Genomic DNA, 17,861 nt, shown 5'->3' with positions numbered 1-17,861 from the left:
GTTGAGTAATTAATTTAGTATTAACGTTTTGAGGCAAATAGCTTAACCGTCGGTAGGAGGAGAACACTGTGCTCCTGCCTCTGGATAATTTCACATATGCTCCTTTTCAGCTCGTCATCCTTGTATGTGCAAACCCTGCCAAGTGCTTTCTAGAACATAGTAATTTCAGTGACTATTTTTATATTCATATATGCTCTCCTTGATATATGGCAAAGCTTAGACTGTGAAAGTGATTTAATGAGAATGGGACATATTCCCAACAAGGACATCCGGCTCCTCTACGCCCCGACTCTCCGCTCTCCCCCGCCCCTTACCTACCTGCCCGTATACTCCATCCCCATGAGACAAGTCTAGCATTTTCCACTCCCCCGCCTCCCTCCTGACCCACATATATTTGCATGTACAGTTCCTTCCCGCAACCCAGTGGATCTAGCCATCTCCAACCCTTCGCCTGTGCAATTCCTCCACGTACTCCTGCATGCACACTCCATACTCCGTCCCCACCGCACGGGGAGTCTGGCACTTCCTGTGCCCCTCCCCCACTCTGCCTCGTGTGTGTCTCCAGGCATACCCCCTTCCCTAAAAATGTGTCTAGTGCTTTGTCCTATATAAAGTTGCTCTAAGGTCCTTATGTTCTAAGGATGTTGATTTTACTTAAAATTCAACTTGGATCGTAATTCAGAATTCGTGGTCATTTGGATAAACTTAGCAGAACGTTTACACATACGGTGGCTGTGAAAAGAGGCTTTGCCAGGAATAATAACAACAACAATAATAATAATAATAATAATAATAATAATAATAATAATATAAACCAAATTGCAGAGGGGAATGTTAACATAGTTGAGAAAGCAAATAGTTTTCAAATACTTTAGTAGCAATTATACACGAATAGTTTAAGTACAGATGATCTCTTCTGTCCTTTATAGCAGAGCTGACTGAGACTTTCCCTCGGCGACATATATTTTTAAAGCTGTTAGTTTCTTCTACCACTCGAAAGTCCTTGAAAGCAATATCAGTTCAATTCTTTTCTGATTGTTTATGTAATTGCGTTCTCGCTGTTCCAGACTTTTTTTCTGAATAAGTCTGAATCGTATTCTCACTACAGTGCTGTGTTTCTGCAGGGCTTCTGGGAAAGTCAGATGGAGCTCAGAAAGCTGTATGGACCTCTGTGTGGGTAAGAGAGAGACTCTATTCTTCCACATATTTTGAACTTTGCACGTTGAATTGACATGGACGTAATGGCAAGATGGTTTCTGTCTTTTGAGGAGCCACAAAGAGAGTGCCCGGAAGTACAGACGAGGGCCCTAGGAGGAACCCCAGGGGGACACTGTGCTAGCCTGAAACACCACCACTTCCCAGCCTCTGAGACCCTGACGAACTGGGTCAGGCTCTGCGTGCCTTCGCCACCTCTCACGACAAAGGGTGCACGAGAGTGTGCTGCAGTGGGACGCGGTGGCCTTCCAGGCTTTGGTCTAATTTGCTTTGATAACCTGTGACAGGTCTTTCCCCACGAAACCATCTAAACCCTACTTGGACCCCGTCTCTGAGTAAAACATACTGTTAGCTGTAAGACCGTTATCGTCTACCATCCAATCCAGTACATTTTTAAAAGCGAAAGGAGGTGCTATTAATAATTACCCCTATTAATAATTACCCCAGGACCGGCCCGGATCTAACGGGACATGTGGTCGCCCTAGTTCTCAGCCATGTAAAGTAATAGAGCCTTTCCCTTTACTTTTCCTGGTGTTTTTTCCCTTGTATGCTCCCTGCCCACCTTGAAAGAACTAAAATTCCGGAATCTTGTGAGCACACCCATGTTCAGATCATTTACCCTACTCAAGATCTCACAGACTTGAATCGTACTGATTCTCAACCGTGTCTTTCCGCACTGGCGTCTAATCATCTCGGTCTGTTCCCACACGCTTCTCCTTGGCCACTGGGTGATTTTTTTAGTAGCCTTTTTCCAGACCCCCCCAGGTCGGCGATAATGCTTTCAGGCGCAGTGAAGTTCGGTTGTGTGGACTGATGGGCTCCAGGGGCTTGGGGGGGTCCCTTCAATCATAGGACTATTCTCCCAGCGATGTTTTTCGGAAGGGAGCAACTTGTGCCCTTTGTGGGACTAGCTCTACCCAGGAGACCCACGGTTTTGGCTAAGTTCTTCTAACCGCTCTTTAGTCTGCTGTGTGACCCTGCGACCATAACAAATGCAGATGTTATACTAGACGTTTTCTGTATTAGTCTGTAAATTCCTCTATAACAAACTACTCTAAAAAGCCACTCACTACGCAGTGACTTAACCGACACATTATTTATCGTGTGTCTAAGGGTTGGCTGGGATTGACTGATGTAAGCTACCCTTGGCTGGGAAGCTCAGCTGGGCTTCCCGGAGCATCTGCGGGTCCTCAGGGAGGTGGCTCATCTGGGCCAGGCTCAGCTGGGGCAGTTCTGCTCCACACATCTCTTATCCTCCTTGGAGCCGCAGGCAGGGCAGGCTCTTCTCATGGCGAAGGCAAAAGTTCGAGAGGGCAAACCCGGCAGCACAAGAACATTTTAAGTTTCTGCTGCATCGCATCTGCTAACATCCTGTCGGCCAAACCAAGTTTTTTGGCCAAACTCAAAGTCAGGACAACAGGTCACGTGGCCAAGCTTGACACTGATAGAGCAGGGAGGTGTATACCTCTGGTGGAAGGGCAGGGAGATGGTGCATATCTTTCATCAGTAAGCAACTCTACCTCACTCTCGAAAATCCCATTTAGCTTGGTCTTCATTTACTTTCCTTCCTTCCTTCCTTCCTTCCATTCATCCATCACATCCCTCACATAATTCCTTCCTTCCTTCCTTCCTTCATCCTTCCTTCCAACTATTTCCTTCTTCCTTCCTTCCTTCCTTCCTTCCTTCCTTCCTTCTTTCCTTAGTGCATAGCTTCTTGCCTGAAGCATGATACTCAATAAAGTCTCAAGGGATTGAACCGTTTACCTTTCTCTTTCTTTCGTGCTGTTCTATTGTTCTGTAAAAGTTATCAACCAAGTTTTCTCTTCCCAATAGTTTCATTCTGCAGTTGACTTGACAGTGACCTTGGAGACAGTCCCTTATATTTTGGAGACGTAGCACTGACTCAGAATGACAGTAGCTTCACCAGAATTAGAAAAAGGCCTCCCTGAGTTTGAATTCTAGGAATCATTTCCCTTGAGTACTCCTTGTACAGATTTTTCAGAGTAGAACCCCTGGGTGTTTTAAAATAATCTTAAAATCTCAGATGAAGAGTTTAAAGGGTGCCGTATTAACTGGTAGGTGGCATGGCGCATGCATATCTGCATGTGCATGGGGGGGGGGTGGAAGAAAATGAGAATGAGAATGAATATGAATGAGAGAAAGTAAGACAATTGGTTTCCTTGACAACAGAATGTCCAATCAACTTTTTCTCCAACTTTAACTAAGTTAACACAATTTATCCTTTTCATTTCAAGAAAACTTAAAGAGAATAGTTTCAAATGAGGTTGTAGGGAAAGAAATTGCAGTATTATCTCCACTCTTTGTTCCCACCTCTAGTGAAAAGGGAAAAAATGGAAGGTGATGGCATAATTTCTTCATACAAAGCTATCAACTTTTTCTGCTCTAGAAAAAAAGATGAGCCGTAAAATGCTGACTTCGTTTTGAATGTGTCCACTGCTGATTTCACAGCAACGTGGTAGTGGCGGAAAGTCCTGTGTGAGCTCCGTAATCTTGATGACACTCAGTATGTTCACTTTTTAAAATGAAAGAGTTGAACTAGCCTATATTTAATGTCCTTTTCAGCCCTAAAAATTATTTTGTTACTGCTTAAAGTTTAGCAAAATGGTTTTACTGACTGGGAATGTCAAGGATGGACTATGTGCCATGAAAGAGCCTTCCTTTACAAAATGATTTGGTTTAAATTACATTCATTTTTAGACTATATTTATCATTAGAAGGGATTATCAATAGCAGATTGAGCCTCTTCAAAGCTGAAATAATAGATTGGTTCACCATTTGACAAGTGAAATCTCACATTGTTCCTTCCACATAGAGGTGCACTGTGTCTTCAGATGACAGGACAGAACTGTGTGTTGAGAGAAATGTGGCCCTGAAAGCCATATATGATGAGTGTTTATGCTTATTATCTGGTTGTCATCATAGCCACTCGGTCAGAGTTTGGGTCTCTAAACTCGAAATCAGCTCCTTGCCCATTTTCCTTCCCAGCTATTGCTATGGGGAAGATATTGTTGGAGGAGCTTTCTGCCAAGAGAGGACAGCAACATTAGTGTTTATTATCACCACCACCACCACTACCACCACCACTACTGAGAATAAAATGTCTTTACCAAATGTCTAATTATATAGCCGGCTTTGTCAGGCTGTCTGCAAATGAAACTACGCATGTTGTCTCTGCCTTTTTTGAACTTAAATATAAAGTGGATGGACTGGCATGCGCACCTACACAGTTTTTAGTCATGATACTTAATTAGAACTCTTTTGAATTGTATAGTAGTATCTTTGGTGACCTCATATGAAGATAGCAAGGCTCTATTGCTTTAGATAACCTTGAGTCAATGAATGATTACTGGTTATCTCCTTCAGTCTGAGAATGAGCACTAAGTTGGATTTATATTCCTTCCCAAGCCCTAAAAGGACAGTATCAACATAATCATCACACATTTGTGATTTAATATAAAAAGGATAGAGATTACGCCCCCTCCAAGTTGTAACTGACTTTGTAATTCAGTAGATGACAAGCCTTTATTATGCTATTACTATTAATTACTTATAAATAAAATACGCACACAGCACTCTAAGTTCAGCTCATTTGCAACTTCTAAAGGCTTCTATCCAAAGCCTCTTGTCTCCTTATCTCATCTGTCTTTTAAGTGATAGCTCTATAGTTGCTCTTTTATTTAGCATCATCCCCATTTCTTCTTGCTCTTATATCACTTTAGTCGCGATTTCTAGTATGCACTTATCTCCCCTTTGTCGAACTTTATTTTCATGCTGCCTGGTGTCCATCACCTATGCCCTTCCACTTGGTTAATGGCACTTGATTCCTGTGTCCTTTCATCAAGTCAGCTTTGTTGAATGATCTCATATACTCTCATTAGAACCTTAAGTTATAAGCAGGTAAGCATGTACACTATAAGTCATAAAGGGCTGATGAATACCCAGAAAAAAGTAAAACTGACTCCCACTTTGGACCCTTAACCGCTCCTCCTCGGAAGCAACCTCTGTTATTAAGTTCTTAATACTCAAATGGATAATATATGGTAGGTGCTGTTCTTTGCCTTGCTTTGTTCATTCGCGATCTTTGGGAAACTGTCCCATTTCGATACATTCGTTCTTGTTAAATGCTATTCTTTCTTTTAAGGATTCCCCAGTATGGATGTATCCTAATTTAAAACACAAGTTCTCAATTGATGAACTACCTTTTACTTTTATAAACAATACTGCAGTGAATATTCTTGTATATACATTATCGCTGTCTTGTATATCTGTAGGATGAATGACTAGAAATGAAATTATTAGGTCAAAGATTATCCACATTTTTATTCTGACAAATATTACTAAATTGCTCTCTTTAGGGTTTATATATTTACACTCACATAAATAAGTGTATGAGAGCACCTGGTTCTCTCACATAATTGCCATTAAAATGTGTGGTCACAATTTTAAATCTTAACCATTTGATGGCGGCTTTAATTTGCATTTCTCTAAACATGAGCAAGTTTGAGCATCTTTTCATATGTTTAAAATCCATTGTATTTCGTTTTCTGAAGAATCCTTTGTTACTTTTCCATTGAGTTATTGGTCTTTTCCTAATTTATTTGTAGCTCTTCATATATAAAAGAAAATAGCCCTTTATATTTATACTGCAGATACTTTCTCCTTTTCATCATTTGTCTTTGACTTTATTATGTATTTTTTCTAAACGCTCGTTTTTGTGTTGAATTTAATCAATTTAAATGGTGTCTACATTTTGTATCTGATTCAGAAAGGCTTTCTCCACCAAAAGTTTTTTTTTTTTAATGTCCATTTTTCTAATTTTTTTTAAAATTTCATTAAAAAATTTTAGATATTTGATACACCAGGAATTAATCTGAGGGTAAACGTGGGAGTATGGATCCACCCTTATATTTTCCAGACGGTGGTGTTCCAACTGGGAATTCATCCTTTTCCAACAGATTTGAAATCTCGCTTTTATCATTTATTAGTTCCCATATGTATTTCTGACTTGTCATATGCCAGTGCCTCAGGGAATACCCTTGTTTGGATATCATCCCTGTAGCACCTTCTTGTAACTAGCAGCAGAAGTGTGTTCTAAGAACATCTCCACAAATATCAGAATCTAAAGCAATCCATCTCCCAGGGAACCGGGGATCCACGCACGGGAAAAATCAATTCAGCAAACAAATGAGCCTTCAGTATAAAGGACCTGGCACTTTAGACTCAAGGTTCATGCCCACAGGAGGTAGAGGTGTCCCATATGCCTCCAACTCGGAGCTTTTTAACACCATTTTTTATTTAATTAGCTAGCACGCATGAACAAATAGAACCTTGTCACCTGGCAGTGAGGAAGCTGAGAACTCTGGGATACATATGGAAAAGCATGTGGCATCAGCAATGAAAACGATAAGAACATTTCGGTGCTTTTTAAAGCTCAGATTCCACGGTGCCATCCATTAGGGCAGTGTGTGCTCTGGAAGTGACTAACGTATGAAAACCTCATGTAAGTGCCCTTTGTACTGTTTAAATGAAACCGAAGAGCGGCATAGCGATGGCCTACTGTAATGCAGGCAGACAGCTATGTCATCAACATGTGGGAGATTTGCTGGCCTACTGCCATAGATCGAGACCTCTGGGAATTAAAAGGCTCTGATTCAACCTGTTGCATCCCCGTGTCACATGACTGCTCTCTGACATAGAAGACACAAGGCACCTGAACACACTGGACTTGAAAATGCGGCAGAGGGTAGGGCAGGATGGATACTAGGGCTGATTTGTGCAAGAAAATACAAGTATTCAGACTCATACTGGGCAGCTGATATGGGGAGACTGTTCTCATTTTTAAACTGGACCGAGACCAATAGAAGGATAGATGTTGAAGCACGGCAGGACCCTTAGGTCCAAATGAAGCAATAGTGGCAAAAGAACCTCACAGACATTGACGCTTGGGAGTTGAATGTGAAGTTTCTGTTGCTGATTTGGAGTGCAGGCCTTAGAATGAGATTCATTTGCTAAGTATTTGCCCTAAAAATGCAACTCAGTTTGAAGAGGAACTGATGAAAATGAAAACAAACTATGATCACTGAGAAAACACAGAATCCTTGAAACTATGGAATTCTGCACAGAAATCTTGAATTATCCTAACATTTCTATGAGGCCAGACTAGGGGAAATGTCTGGGTCTGCTAACTTGATAAAAGTCGAGTCTTTCATGAAAATGTTGAAAGCAAAGTTTAGAATCACCAGTTGCAACTAATGTGGGTCTGGAACCAAAATTCATATGAGACCTGATCATTTGTATGCCATAATTATTCAGAATCATTCGATGATTTAAATATCAATATTCTCACTGGTCAAAACAGATCAATCACTAACATAGGGCCTATGAGGAAACATTTTTAAATGCTTGTTTATTAAACCGTATTGCATTTTAGAGGGGTGTTATTTTTATAAAAGTGAATACCCTGACACATGGGCTGATTTTTTAGGAGGCCTTTAAGAATAGGAAGAATGCTATCATCAGGAACACAATTATCACCAAGCCCGATAGGTAGAATTATCAAAAGGATAATTCTGTCCTTATACAGGCGACTTGGGCCAAAAAAGGAACAGAGGGATTCTGTTAGAGTCCCACTTTTCTTGAATGAACCTTTAATGCACTCTTCACCTTGCCTGTCCCTGTCACAGTCCCTTATTCTACCAAGACATCTTCTATGTTTCCTTATGGTTTAAGAACGACATGCGTCTGATGTTTACCCATCTTTCTGCCCTTCTGACCTCTTCTTTCTTCTATTTCACACCACTTCCTGTCCCTCCATCCTCATTGGACAACAACCTGAAGGTGATGGTTTCTGCATATTTTAGCGACTGCTTCTGTCCAGGTCTTTGTGATCCACAGTCCTCAAGATCAAGCGCCTCTATTAATTCCTCTTGTTTGGGAGGAAAACCACCAAATAGAGCATGCCAATTTACAAGAGAAAACTGAAGTTCGACTTCCAGTTCTAACTCGCTGTCTGCCACTTGTTAGTCTAACAGAGTTTGGCCAATCACTTCTCCCCGTCGGAGCCTCGGTTTTCTTAGACGTAAAACGAGGGGGTTTGGCTTAGATCAGTGATGTCAACATGTGAATTGTAATCCTCGGTAAATAATATATTTTACATTGTGATCCAGTACACACACACACACACACAGAGACACACATACCTGAAATAAAAGTTGTGCAAAACAATATCTTATTTGCTATATAAGATCCACTCTGACATAGTCTATTTTTTCACGAAATGGAAACAAAACAGACACAAGCTGGTCACCACGCATTAAACTGGTTTCATAACCACCAGTGAATCGAAATGAGCAATTTGAAAAGCAAAGGGCCAGTTGATATTTGAGGTCTTTTCCAGTTCCAGGCAAGATGACTACAAACTAATGACTCAACCCCAACAGTTTATACTAAAAAATTTTTATAAGTCTCACTCTTGCCTCATGGTGGCTTACAATTTTGAGAAACCTCTGACAACATCAGAAAAAGCCCACTGTCGGCGGCTGAGGTGGAGTCTAAGCTGAAACTGCTCCTCGAGATGAGGGACCCCATGACCGCAGGCGCAGGCCAAGTGCTCACTGGCTAATAGTACCTTCCATCTTCTTTAAAATCACAAGTTCGAGCATTATTAAAATTATTTCTCTGTCTTAACCCAGACACTTACAGGCTAAAAAGCTTACCAAAGTATATTAGTCGACAATTTAAAACACATCTAAGATTTTTGCACTGAGTGTAAATATCTAAGTATTTCGTGTGGACATCCTATCTCGGACAGATGTGGCCAATGGACTGCTTATTTCCAAGGAATGGGGCAGCAGGAGGAAATGGCCTAGAAACTGAAAGTAGCCCCATTCCCCAGGGTAGGATAGATATGGAAAACTGACCAGGCTGTGGGTGCTAACAGAGTACTTTCCAGCTGATAAGCAAAGCACAGTGTTTAAAGGGTAAGAAACAGACAACTCCCCATTCTAGTAAACACTGGCCATCGCGGACAGTGCAGAAGAAAGCTGCCCAGAGAGACAGTGTCAGCTGGACAATAGTCAGCCACTCAGCAAAACTAGAGTCAAGAAGGCCTGTCAGTGGACATTAGGGCCCAACTATGGGGTGTTCTGAGCCCTGAGAAGAGAGTCTGGCAGGAGCACAAGCAGGGCCTCCGGGAGATGGGCCCAGGGGACATTCGAATGACCTGTAGACACTCTCAAGACTGAGAGTATGATGTGAGACCCAGGCCTCAGAAACCGGACCCAATCTTTGTTATCAGTTGGGGGACAAAAGGTCCCTCCTGGCTGGAACAGATGGAGTCTGAGGATGCCTGGGGGTATTCCACTTCTGGGGAAAGGCTGGGATGTAGGTGGGGGGTAAGCACCTGGCTGGGAAGAGTGGAGGGCCATGGAGGCTGGCAAGTCAGTCACAGATTTTCAGTTCTGCATTCCTTGATGCGTATTTCTAAAATCCACCACTATATCAGGCTCAAGGTAGAAGGAAGCTCATTTTCCATCAGTGATGATCGAATATGGATGGCATCGGTAACTATCCCCCAAATGACAGCCCTGCACAGATGTGTTCCAAAACAATAGAATGTCTCATATGAAAATTGCATAAAAGCTCTATTTCTAGCTAATATTTTCAAATAATGAATTCCATATTTAATTGAATTGTACCTGCAACACATCCAAGTTGTTCAACCCAAATGCAAAATAGAGTTATGTAACGTAGCCATGAATCACCGTGGCATTTGCCAAGGCATTCTCCCATCTGGAAGGAGGTCCAGATGACACATGGCATATATCTTCTGTTAAGAACTCTTGCACGGATAATCTAAGAACTGTACACATTTCCCCAACTCTTCTCGCTCTTAACCTTACTTCATTGAGAACGCATATAGCATTCCTATTCTGTCTTTGAATTACGACCCATCTTTGATTTCATAATTTAAAAAAAATCCCTACTAAATTCAAAGAAGCAACGAATTCCCAATTCACATAGAGCTTAAAGTTCCTCTTTGATCACTATTTTGTGAGCAAAGAAACTTTTTCCAAACAAGTTCTTGGAACCCTTAATGATTAAAAAAAAAAAGAAAAGAGAAACCAGTTTTAAATCTTGTTACTCAGAGGGTAAAAGGCAAAGGTATCTAAATGTCTAAACCAAATTAACTCTAGATATATAGTATAAGTTTTTTTTAAAAAAGCCACAGACCATCATGGACATTTGAAATTCTACTAAATTGGGAATAATCAAAGTTTATCTTTAAAAGGACCATATTCTTTCTTCCTCGGGACCTTTAAATCTTTCAAAGTTTGGGTTGTCTCCTACATTTCAATCACTCCCAGTCAGCCTTCTGTGTAACACCTCCACGGCTGTGCACACCAGGTAATTCCCTAGCAAGGCACTGCCAGGTTTTATGATGCTTACATGCCTGAGGCAGATTACAGAAATTTAACTACTAAAATAAGTTCCCTGATTATTCTTCACATCTCAAGACCAGGCCGCTAACAACCTGTGCCCCACCTAACCCCCCAAACTGCAAGAATTTTGCGGCCTGTTCTGTGAAGCTTTCCACTCTGGGTAAGGCTTTCGGTTTATGGGCGTCTTCACAGAGGCCTGACCCTCTGACAGGTTTTCCGCACTCCCCCACTTTACCCACTAAGGAGACACTGTCAGCACATGATACTATTTTTGTCTCTGCTCAAAGAGGAACTTACTAGCCTTTGCCCTGGGCCTATGGCTGGTGGATGGCCGTCACTGCCTGTCAGGTAGATGTGGTGAGTGTGGTCTCGTGTGTCGCACACCCACCAGCACTGCTTGATATTGCCCAGGCTACAGGAGAGGTGGGTGTCCAGGGACTGATAGAGACCACTGCCTTCCACAACAGGACCCCCTGGGGAGGGAAATCCAGGTCCTCCCAGGTGATCCCCTCCTCCATCTTCTCCATTGCTAATGCGGTAGCTGGTACATATTAACCGCCCGAGAGGCAACTGTTGAACGGACCTTCCACTTTCCTTCAAAGGTTGTCTGTAACTTCGGGTTCTTTCTCTGGCTCGTTGCCAGACTACGGATTGTGCCTTGTGACTGACATGGCCACTGGGTCCTTCTCAAAGACTCCAGCCTAAAGATTCCTAGGTGCTTCCCCAAAGTCTTAGATTTCTCTGCTAGAATTTGGTCCCCCAGACCGTCCCATGGGCAAGAAGCCTCCGCTCTCTGTCCTCCTTGCCCAGGGGCCCCCTACGATGCTCTGTCTCCAAGCCTGAATGAAAATTAGCAGCCTGAGCTCCACCCTCCTTCATCCATACTTGCTAATGAGCACCACTTTTCAGGGCCCAGGAACCGAAACTGACACCTACAACGATGTCATCCAAGGAGGTGGACGGGGTCCTCATGCTTCTACAACCTGGCTGGCAGAGTGAACTCTATGACCACGGCTAGGGTCTGACAGTCCCCTGCTTCCTGGGCAGATCCAGGTGTTGAGGATGGCATGAAGGACATTTGGATGGGGGATACTTTTTTAAATTATGGTAAAATACACATAACACACACACACAACAAACACAAAATACATATGACAAATTTACCATCCTAATCATTTTTAAGTGTACAGTTCAGTGGCATTAAGTAATTCCACGTTGTTGTGTGACCATCACCACCATCCATCCCCAGAACTCTTTTCCTCTTGAAAAACTGGCACTCAGAAGCCATTAAACAATAACTCCCTAGTCCCATTTTCCCCTAGCCCATGGCAACCAGCCTTCTCCTTTCTGTTCTTGTGAATCTGACTGCTCTAGGTCCCTCACATAAGTGGAATCATACAGTATGTGTCCTTTGTGTGACTGGCTTATTTCACTTGGCATACTGCCCTCAAGATGTGTCAGAATTCCTCTCCTTTTTAAGGCTGAATAATATGCTATTGTACATATATGCCACATTTTGTTCATCCACTCGTCTCTCAATGGACACTTGGGTTGCTTATACCTTGTGGCTGTTGTGAACACGGACATACAAATATCTCTTTGAGTCCTCACTTTCAATTCTTTTGGATACATACCCAGAAATGGAATTGCGGGATCATACGGTAATTACATTTTTTTTTTTGAGGAAATGCTATCCCGTTTTCTGTAGTGACTGCACCGTTGTTCATTTGAAGAATGTTTTAGAGCGATGCTTTCTTGTTCCCTTTGACCATGAGTGAGTGGCCATTCCTTCTTGCCTTCAGACCTTGACGGTGAACTCCAGAAGAAATCGAAACTTCTCGTGCTCTGGAACCCAACTGGTCAATGTGAACCACGCATTTCTGATTGGAACGCATGGCCCCAGTAATCTCGCCCCCACTTCCTGTTGACTAGAAGTCAATGAGTACATTCTTTACCGGACCAGCCTCGTTATCAACAAGTGCTTGTACTGCACCATAAATTCAGTCTGTTCTAATAATTCCCAGTGGCCCCCATCTGGAGCCCCTTCTTTCCTTATCTCACTCTCTGCCAAACCCTTTACAATTTATGTGTTTGCTTTTCTATTCTGCTTTCGGCCCTCTCCGAGTTTCCTCTTTCCCACCAGGTCACCGCGGGCTTTGTGTCTCATGTGAATTTAGTCTTCTCTTTCTGGGACTCGCTGACTTTCACTTTCTTCTTCCCCAAGCCCACTCTTCTTTCTCTTCTCCCCGGCACCAGCTCTTTAATCTCGGGGCTGCCTACCTCAAGGAGCTTGTTGAGATCACATTCTCTTTAATTTATATGGAAACATAAGTGACTTTAAGAGGATAATGATGGTTCAGGAAGAGGGCTGCGCGGGTTCTCCTTACTAACCCAAACACTTCGCCATTTCTCTGCATTAACAGGAGGAATTGTAATCGTGGCATTGTGTGTTTATTGTCTCGCTCTCCTGCTAGAATGCAAACTCTGTGAGGACAGGAGCTCTGTCTCTTCTTTGCTTTAATATTCCCAGTGTCTAGATAGCGTATGACACATATAAGGTGCTCAGTAAATATTTGTTGAATGACGAAAAGAAGCATTCAAGACTAATTTGTCCCCAAGGAAACCTGAAACAGGAAGGTCTTCTTGTTTTGCTAATTTGGGTAATTACTATTATTTCCCTGAGACATAGGCAAAGAAACTGGGGAACAATAAGTCATCCTAAAATCAAGGCTTTGCGTGGAGGGTTCTGTATTCTTTCCCCATCAGTGACCTGTCCTCCATTGATTTAACAGTGAGCCCGTCAGGGTCCAAAGTTGATTTACTACCATGTCAGGCCACCTCGGGATCCATAGGCTAAGGGAAGGGTCTGCTCCGGTGACCTGCTAATTAAGTTCCTCTCACTCGGGTTCTAATCCTGATTCCCGTGCTCCCAGCTGGCATCCTGGGACAGTGCCCATTTCGGGAGCTCATCCTTGGCCAGCTGCGAGGTGAGCTTCACTACTCTCACACGTGGGCTCTCAGAAAAGCTGGGGAGCAGTTTCTCTGGCCTGTCACGCCTCCTCCTGGCCAAGGGGCAGCTCTGGGGGTGGCACGTGTCCTGGCGGTGCTCACCCAGTCGTCTCACCTCTTTGGACCTCTCTTTTCCTGGCTATGACATGTGGGAGGGAGTTGGACGAGAATCATCATCTTGAAGCTTTCCCTCTCTCTCTGAAACCCCATAACCTATGCTTTAATGTTTTTGTTTTTCTCTGCCTCTTGTTTCTCTCCAAAACGGGTCTGAAATTCTTTTGCCATTAAATCCCCCTTTCTTCAGAGTCCCTCGTCTGGGCTTTCTAACATCTGGCCCTGGGCAGCACGCTCCTCCCGGGGCCAGGCTCTCCTCCCTGGGCTGCGCTGTCTGTTCAGAACTGATTCTAGCTTTTGTCGAGCCCCTCAATTTATATTCTGAGTCCACATATCATTTGGGGAGAGGAGATTTTGCCATATACTGTCACACAAATAGATGTCCTGCACGTATTCTATGCAATAGGACCACCCCCCGCCCCTCCCGCCCCGACACACACGCAATTCCCTCCAGTGCCTGCGAATCTACATGCCTGGGCATAACTGTGTGGGTGCAAATATTCAGGGACAGCCAAATGACTATTTTAATGTTTCTTTGTCCCTGCGGTGCCATCTAACTATTTATTTAGTGGTTTGATGCTGTTTGCATCAACAACTTTGCCTTATAGGCTGTTCTTCATGTTTATGATTCTTACTGTGAAAAAAATTGCTTGCCTAACATCTGTTCTGAATTTGTTTTTTCTTCATTTTTATTTATCTATTCCCTATTGAATTAGATTTGTGCCAAGGACAGTAACTTGAATTGGAATCTTCAGTGTCCTTCAGGATTTCTGTACCCTTCAATACATCTCTTAATTACTATATATATACATATATATATGTATATATATATATATAATTTTTTTTTTTTTTTTTACTGTTACAAGATATACATATATACCCATGCTTGCACAGGCAGACTGGTGTGTAGCTTACCTCTGCCTGTCCCCCTCTGGGGAATATATTTTATTAACTGAATAAATTAAATGGGCGGGCATATCCAATAGAGTAGAGAGGTTTTTCGTTACAGGTTTGTTTCAGATAATTTTCCCCCTGGCTGCCCAATTCCCTCTGTTAGCGATAGCTCTGTTCCGGAAAAAGCTTTACTGTAGCTCGTCATAGTCGTAACTCACCAGGACTAGAAGGGCCACTGTGTTTTACAGAGGAAGACGCTCTTTCAGGCTGGTTTGTGTGAACTCAGACCCAAACCCTCATGATCTCCTATTCGTGCCACTTTGAAACCCACCTGGGGACTGACCAAGCATACTCCTAGCTGTAGCCAAGAAGAGTGGTGAGACTTGCTTTTCTACCTGATGCCTGGGAAATCTACCAGGTAGAGAGACCATGACCTTGAGACTCAAGGGATGGGCCCAAAGTCACCAGGTTCTGATCCCAAATGCAATGCTCTTTCTGTCATCGGTTCTTGGGAACACGAGGGAAAAATAAGACACCGCTTTGTCCTTAAAAAATTAACAGAGTAGGAAGGAGCCCATCGACAAATAAAACAGTGAGATGCAAATCGGCAGAGGAATGGACAAGGTGCTCTGGAAAGCGTGAGGAGGAAAGGGTCCAGGAGCACACCACAGAAGAGGGGACAGGTGACCAGAGGGGGGAAATCGTGTGCAGAGTTGGGGAAACACTGCAAATTTGAGGAACCACAAACAACTTTTTTTTTATAGCAACAGCGTGTGGCTGTAGTTCCCAAACCGGGTGCTGAGGCACCCCAGGGTGCCGCAGTGAATTCACAGGGGCTTCCCGGGGTTCTTTTAAATATTCATGGAGAACACAGCGACATCTGCTGGTCACTGTGAGAACTACTTCCAATTTATGCACATTCTCTTCTCAAAGGTCCCCTACGTTGTTAGAACGTGAATACTTCTCAAGTTGCTTGGACTTAACTGCTTAAAAATGACACTGTTGGGGACCTCTTTTGGCCTGGGGTCGGGGGCGGCTCTGACAGATTACTGAGTCACTAAGGGTGCCGCGATTTGAGAAAGTTTGGGAACCTTGGTGGAAGAGGCGTGAGGCAGGGAGAGAAGCTGCCAAGGCCTGTGGGGCCCCTCGCCGCCGGCCGGGAAGGAAGCTTACACTTGTCGCTTCAGTGCAGAGCCATCGGAGCTTTATCGGGAGTGCGACAACATAGCTTCAAAGGTAGATTTGGCTTTGCGGGGTGGGGTGGTTAGTTTGGAGGCAAAGAGCCCCATTGGGAGCCTCTGCAGTGGTCCTAGCGACGGAGATGGGGCCGGAAGCCGGCAGCATCAGAACCGGGGCTAGAACACCCGAGGCTCCATTGATGCTATGGAGCTCCTAGAGCGCGCCCAACACCGGTAAACCCTAGAGGCAGAGATGAACGGGGCGAGGGCCCTGGGTTTACAGCACTCCTAAGCAAGGGGAAAGGCGGCCAAGAAGACAACCCCCTACGACGAGTAGTGAACCACGAGGAGTTAATCCGGCAAGAGGAGGAGAAAGAGCGATGTCTCGGGAAGGCAGCTTGTGCAAAGGTGTGGAGATGAGCAGCGGGCGGTTTAAGTACATCAGGTTGATCGGCAGTGCTGGTTCTTGGCAAGACGAGGAGGAGGGAGGGAAGAGGCCAGGGAGCGAGGCCCGGGCCAGGCTGTGAAGGCTGCTGCATGCCGGTGCTGAAGACTCCCAAAGGCCTTGATGGCGACGAAGCATGGAAGGGTTTTAAATAAAGGAGGGGTACAACGGGATTTGCATTTTACAAAGTAGACAAGCGGCAGAGGAGGAACAGAAGCCAGAATGACAGAGATATAACTCTGTGAGTGGGAGGAAGTGAGGGCCCAGAGATCCAGTACGACGAGGGCAAGAGAATGGAGCCCAAAGGACCCCAGGCACCCGGGACAGAAAAGGGGCTGATAAAGGGCTGAGTCGGTCCATCAAGCTCTATAGCCTGTGTGTTCAGCATCAGTACCCAGGTGTGAGTGCCTGAGGCTTTCCTGTTCAGGTAATGCACACCCTGCTCGGAGTGACAGCTGGGGTCGGGAGAAAGCAGCTCCAGAACCCAGGGCCTGTGACTCCGTCACTGGTTCCTCCAGAAAACTGCCCCTAGCAGCTTGAGTCTGTTCTGCCACTCAGCTAACTCAAGCCACCCCTGCTCTAGTGACAGATTGGACAGCATGATGCCCCAAAGCGCTGAGCAGGGACAGATCCCCAGGACTCCTGGGGCTAGGCTTCCCCCACAGCACTGTGCAGGCCGCCCAGCCCAGGGCAGCCCCTGGGAACGCCAGATGCCCAAGCACAGACTCCCAGCGCTGGACTCCTACTTAGCTTTTCTCTAAATTTTTGGGAAGCTGAGTCTCGGACACTCACACCTGTGCTCTCCAGGAGGCTCAATGTGCCCACCTGTCCTCACTGAGCCTCCTGCTACTTCCACATCCAGCATCCAGGCCAGAGATTAGACTTAAGGCCAGGACGGCAGTTACACCTTGAACGCCCTCGACCTGCTAGGAGATAAAAGTGTCACCGAGGCAAGGATTTATCAGATGTTTGGCGTTTAGCAGTTGGCAGAGTTGCTGGAGGCCCTCATCAATCCTTCCGGGTCTACGGACATGTTCAGAGTCCTTCTGTCAGCATGGGGAGGGTGTCAGGATCTCACCCGGTCTCCAGGGGATGCGCCCTCACCCAGCTTCTTTATCCCTATGAAGTGGCACTAGTAGGTACAGCCTGCCCACTGGAGTGTGTGGGCCCCCCACCTTTGGTGGGGTGGTCATCATGATCAGCACTGGCCTAAAACCTTACTGTGGACCAAGTGCTCACTACCTGCTCACACCCTCATTATGGCCTCTTTTATCAAAGTAACTGGCTCAGGAAGGTTGCGGTTTGCTCAAGGTGACCAGCTGTTAAGTCACAGGGCAGGTCCTTGAACCCAAGTCCTGGCAGCCTCGCCCCTGCCAGTCTTCACCCCAAGGCTTGACAGAGGCAGTGGGGCCAATCCTGTGACAAATCTCTTTTTCTCCCCCTTTTTTCAAATGTCACATGTCCTCATTATAAACTACTAGGACATGAGAGAGAGACACAATGCGAAAAGTGACAGTCCCCCACAATTTCCTGCTCCAGGCACAT

At 44.6% G+C, this 17,861-nt stretch overlaps 1 protein-coding gene across 4 annotated transcripts in view; it reads left to right on the top strand.

The window, feature by feature from the left end:
- Nucleotides 1-17,861, top strand: part of TBXAS1 (thromboxane A synthase 1) — a 130,323-nt gene that overhangs the window by 33,344 nt on the left and 79,118 nt on the right. For all 4 annotated transcript variants that reach the window (XM_039860825.1, XM_039860824.1, XM_039860822.1 and 1 more), the window contains one exon: nt 1,125-1,177. In XM_039860825.1, the coding sequence (XP_039716759.1) occupies nt 1,125-1,177 (53 nt within the window). The remainder of the gene's footprint in view (nt 1-1,124; nt 1,178-17,861) is intronic.

The sequence above is a fragment of the Pteropus medius genome, unplaced genomic scaffold (genome assembly GCF_902729225.1).
Source record: "Pteropus medius unplaced genomic scaffold, Ma_sr-lr_union100, whole genome shotgun sequence".
Classification (NCBI taxonomy): Eukaryota; Metazoa; Chordata; class Mammalia; order Chiroptera; family Pteropodidae; genus Pteropus; species Pteropus medius.
This window is presented reverse-complemented; position numbering and strand designations above follow the sequence as displayed.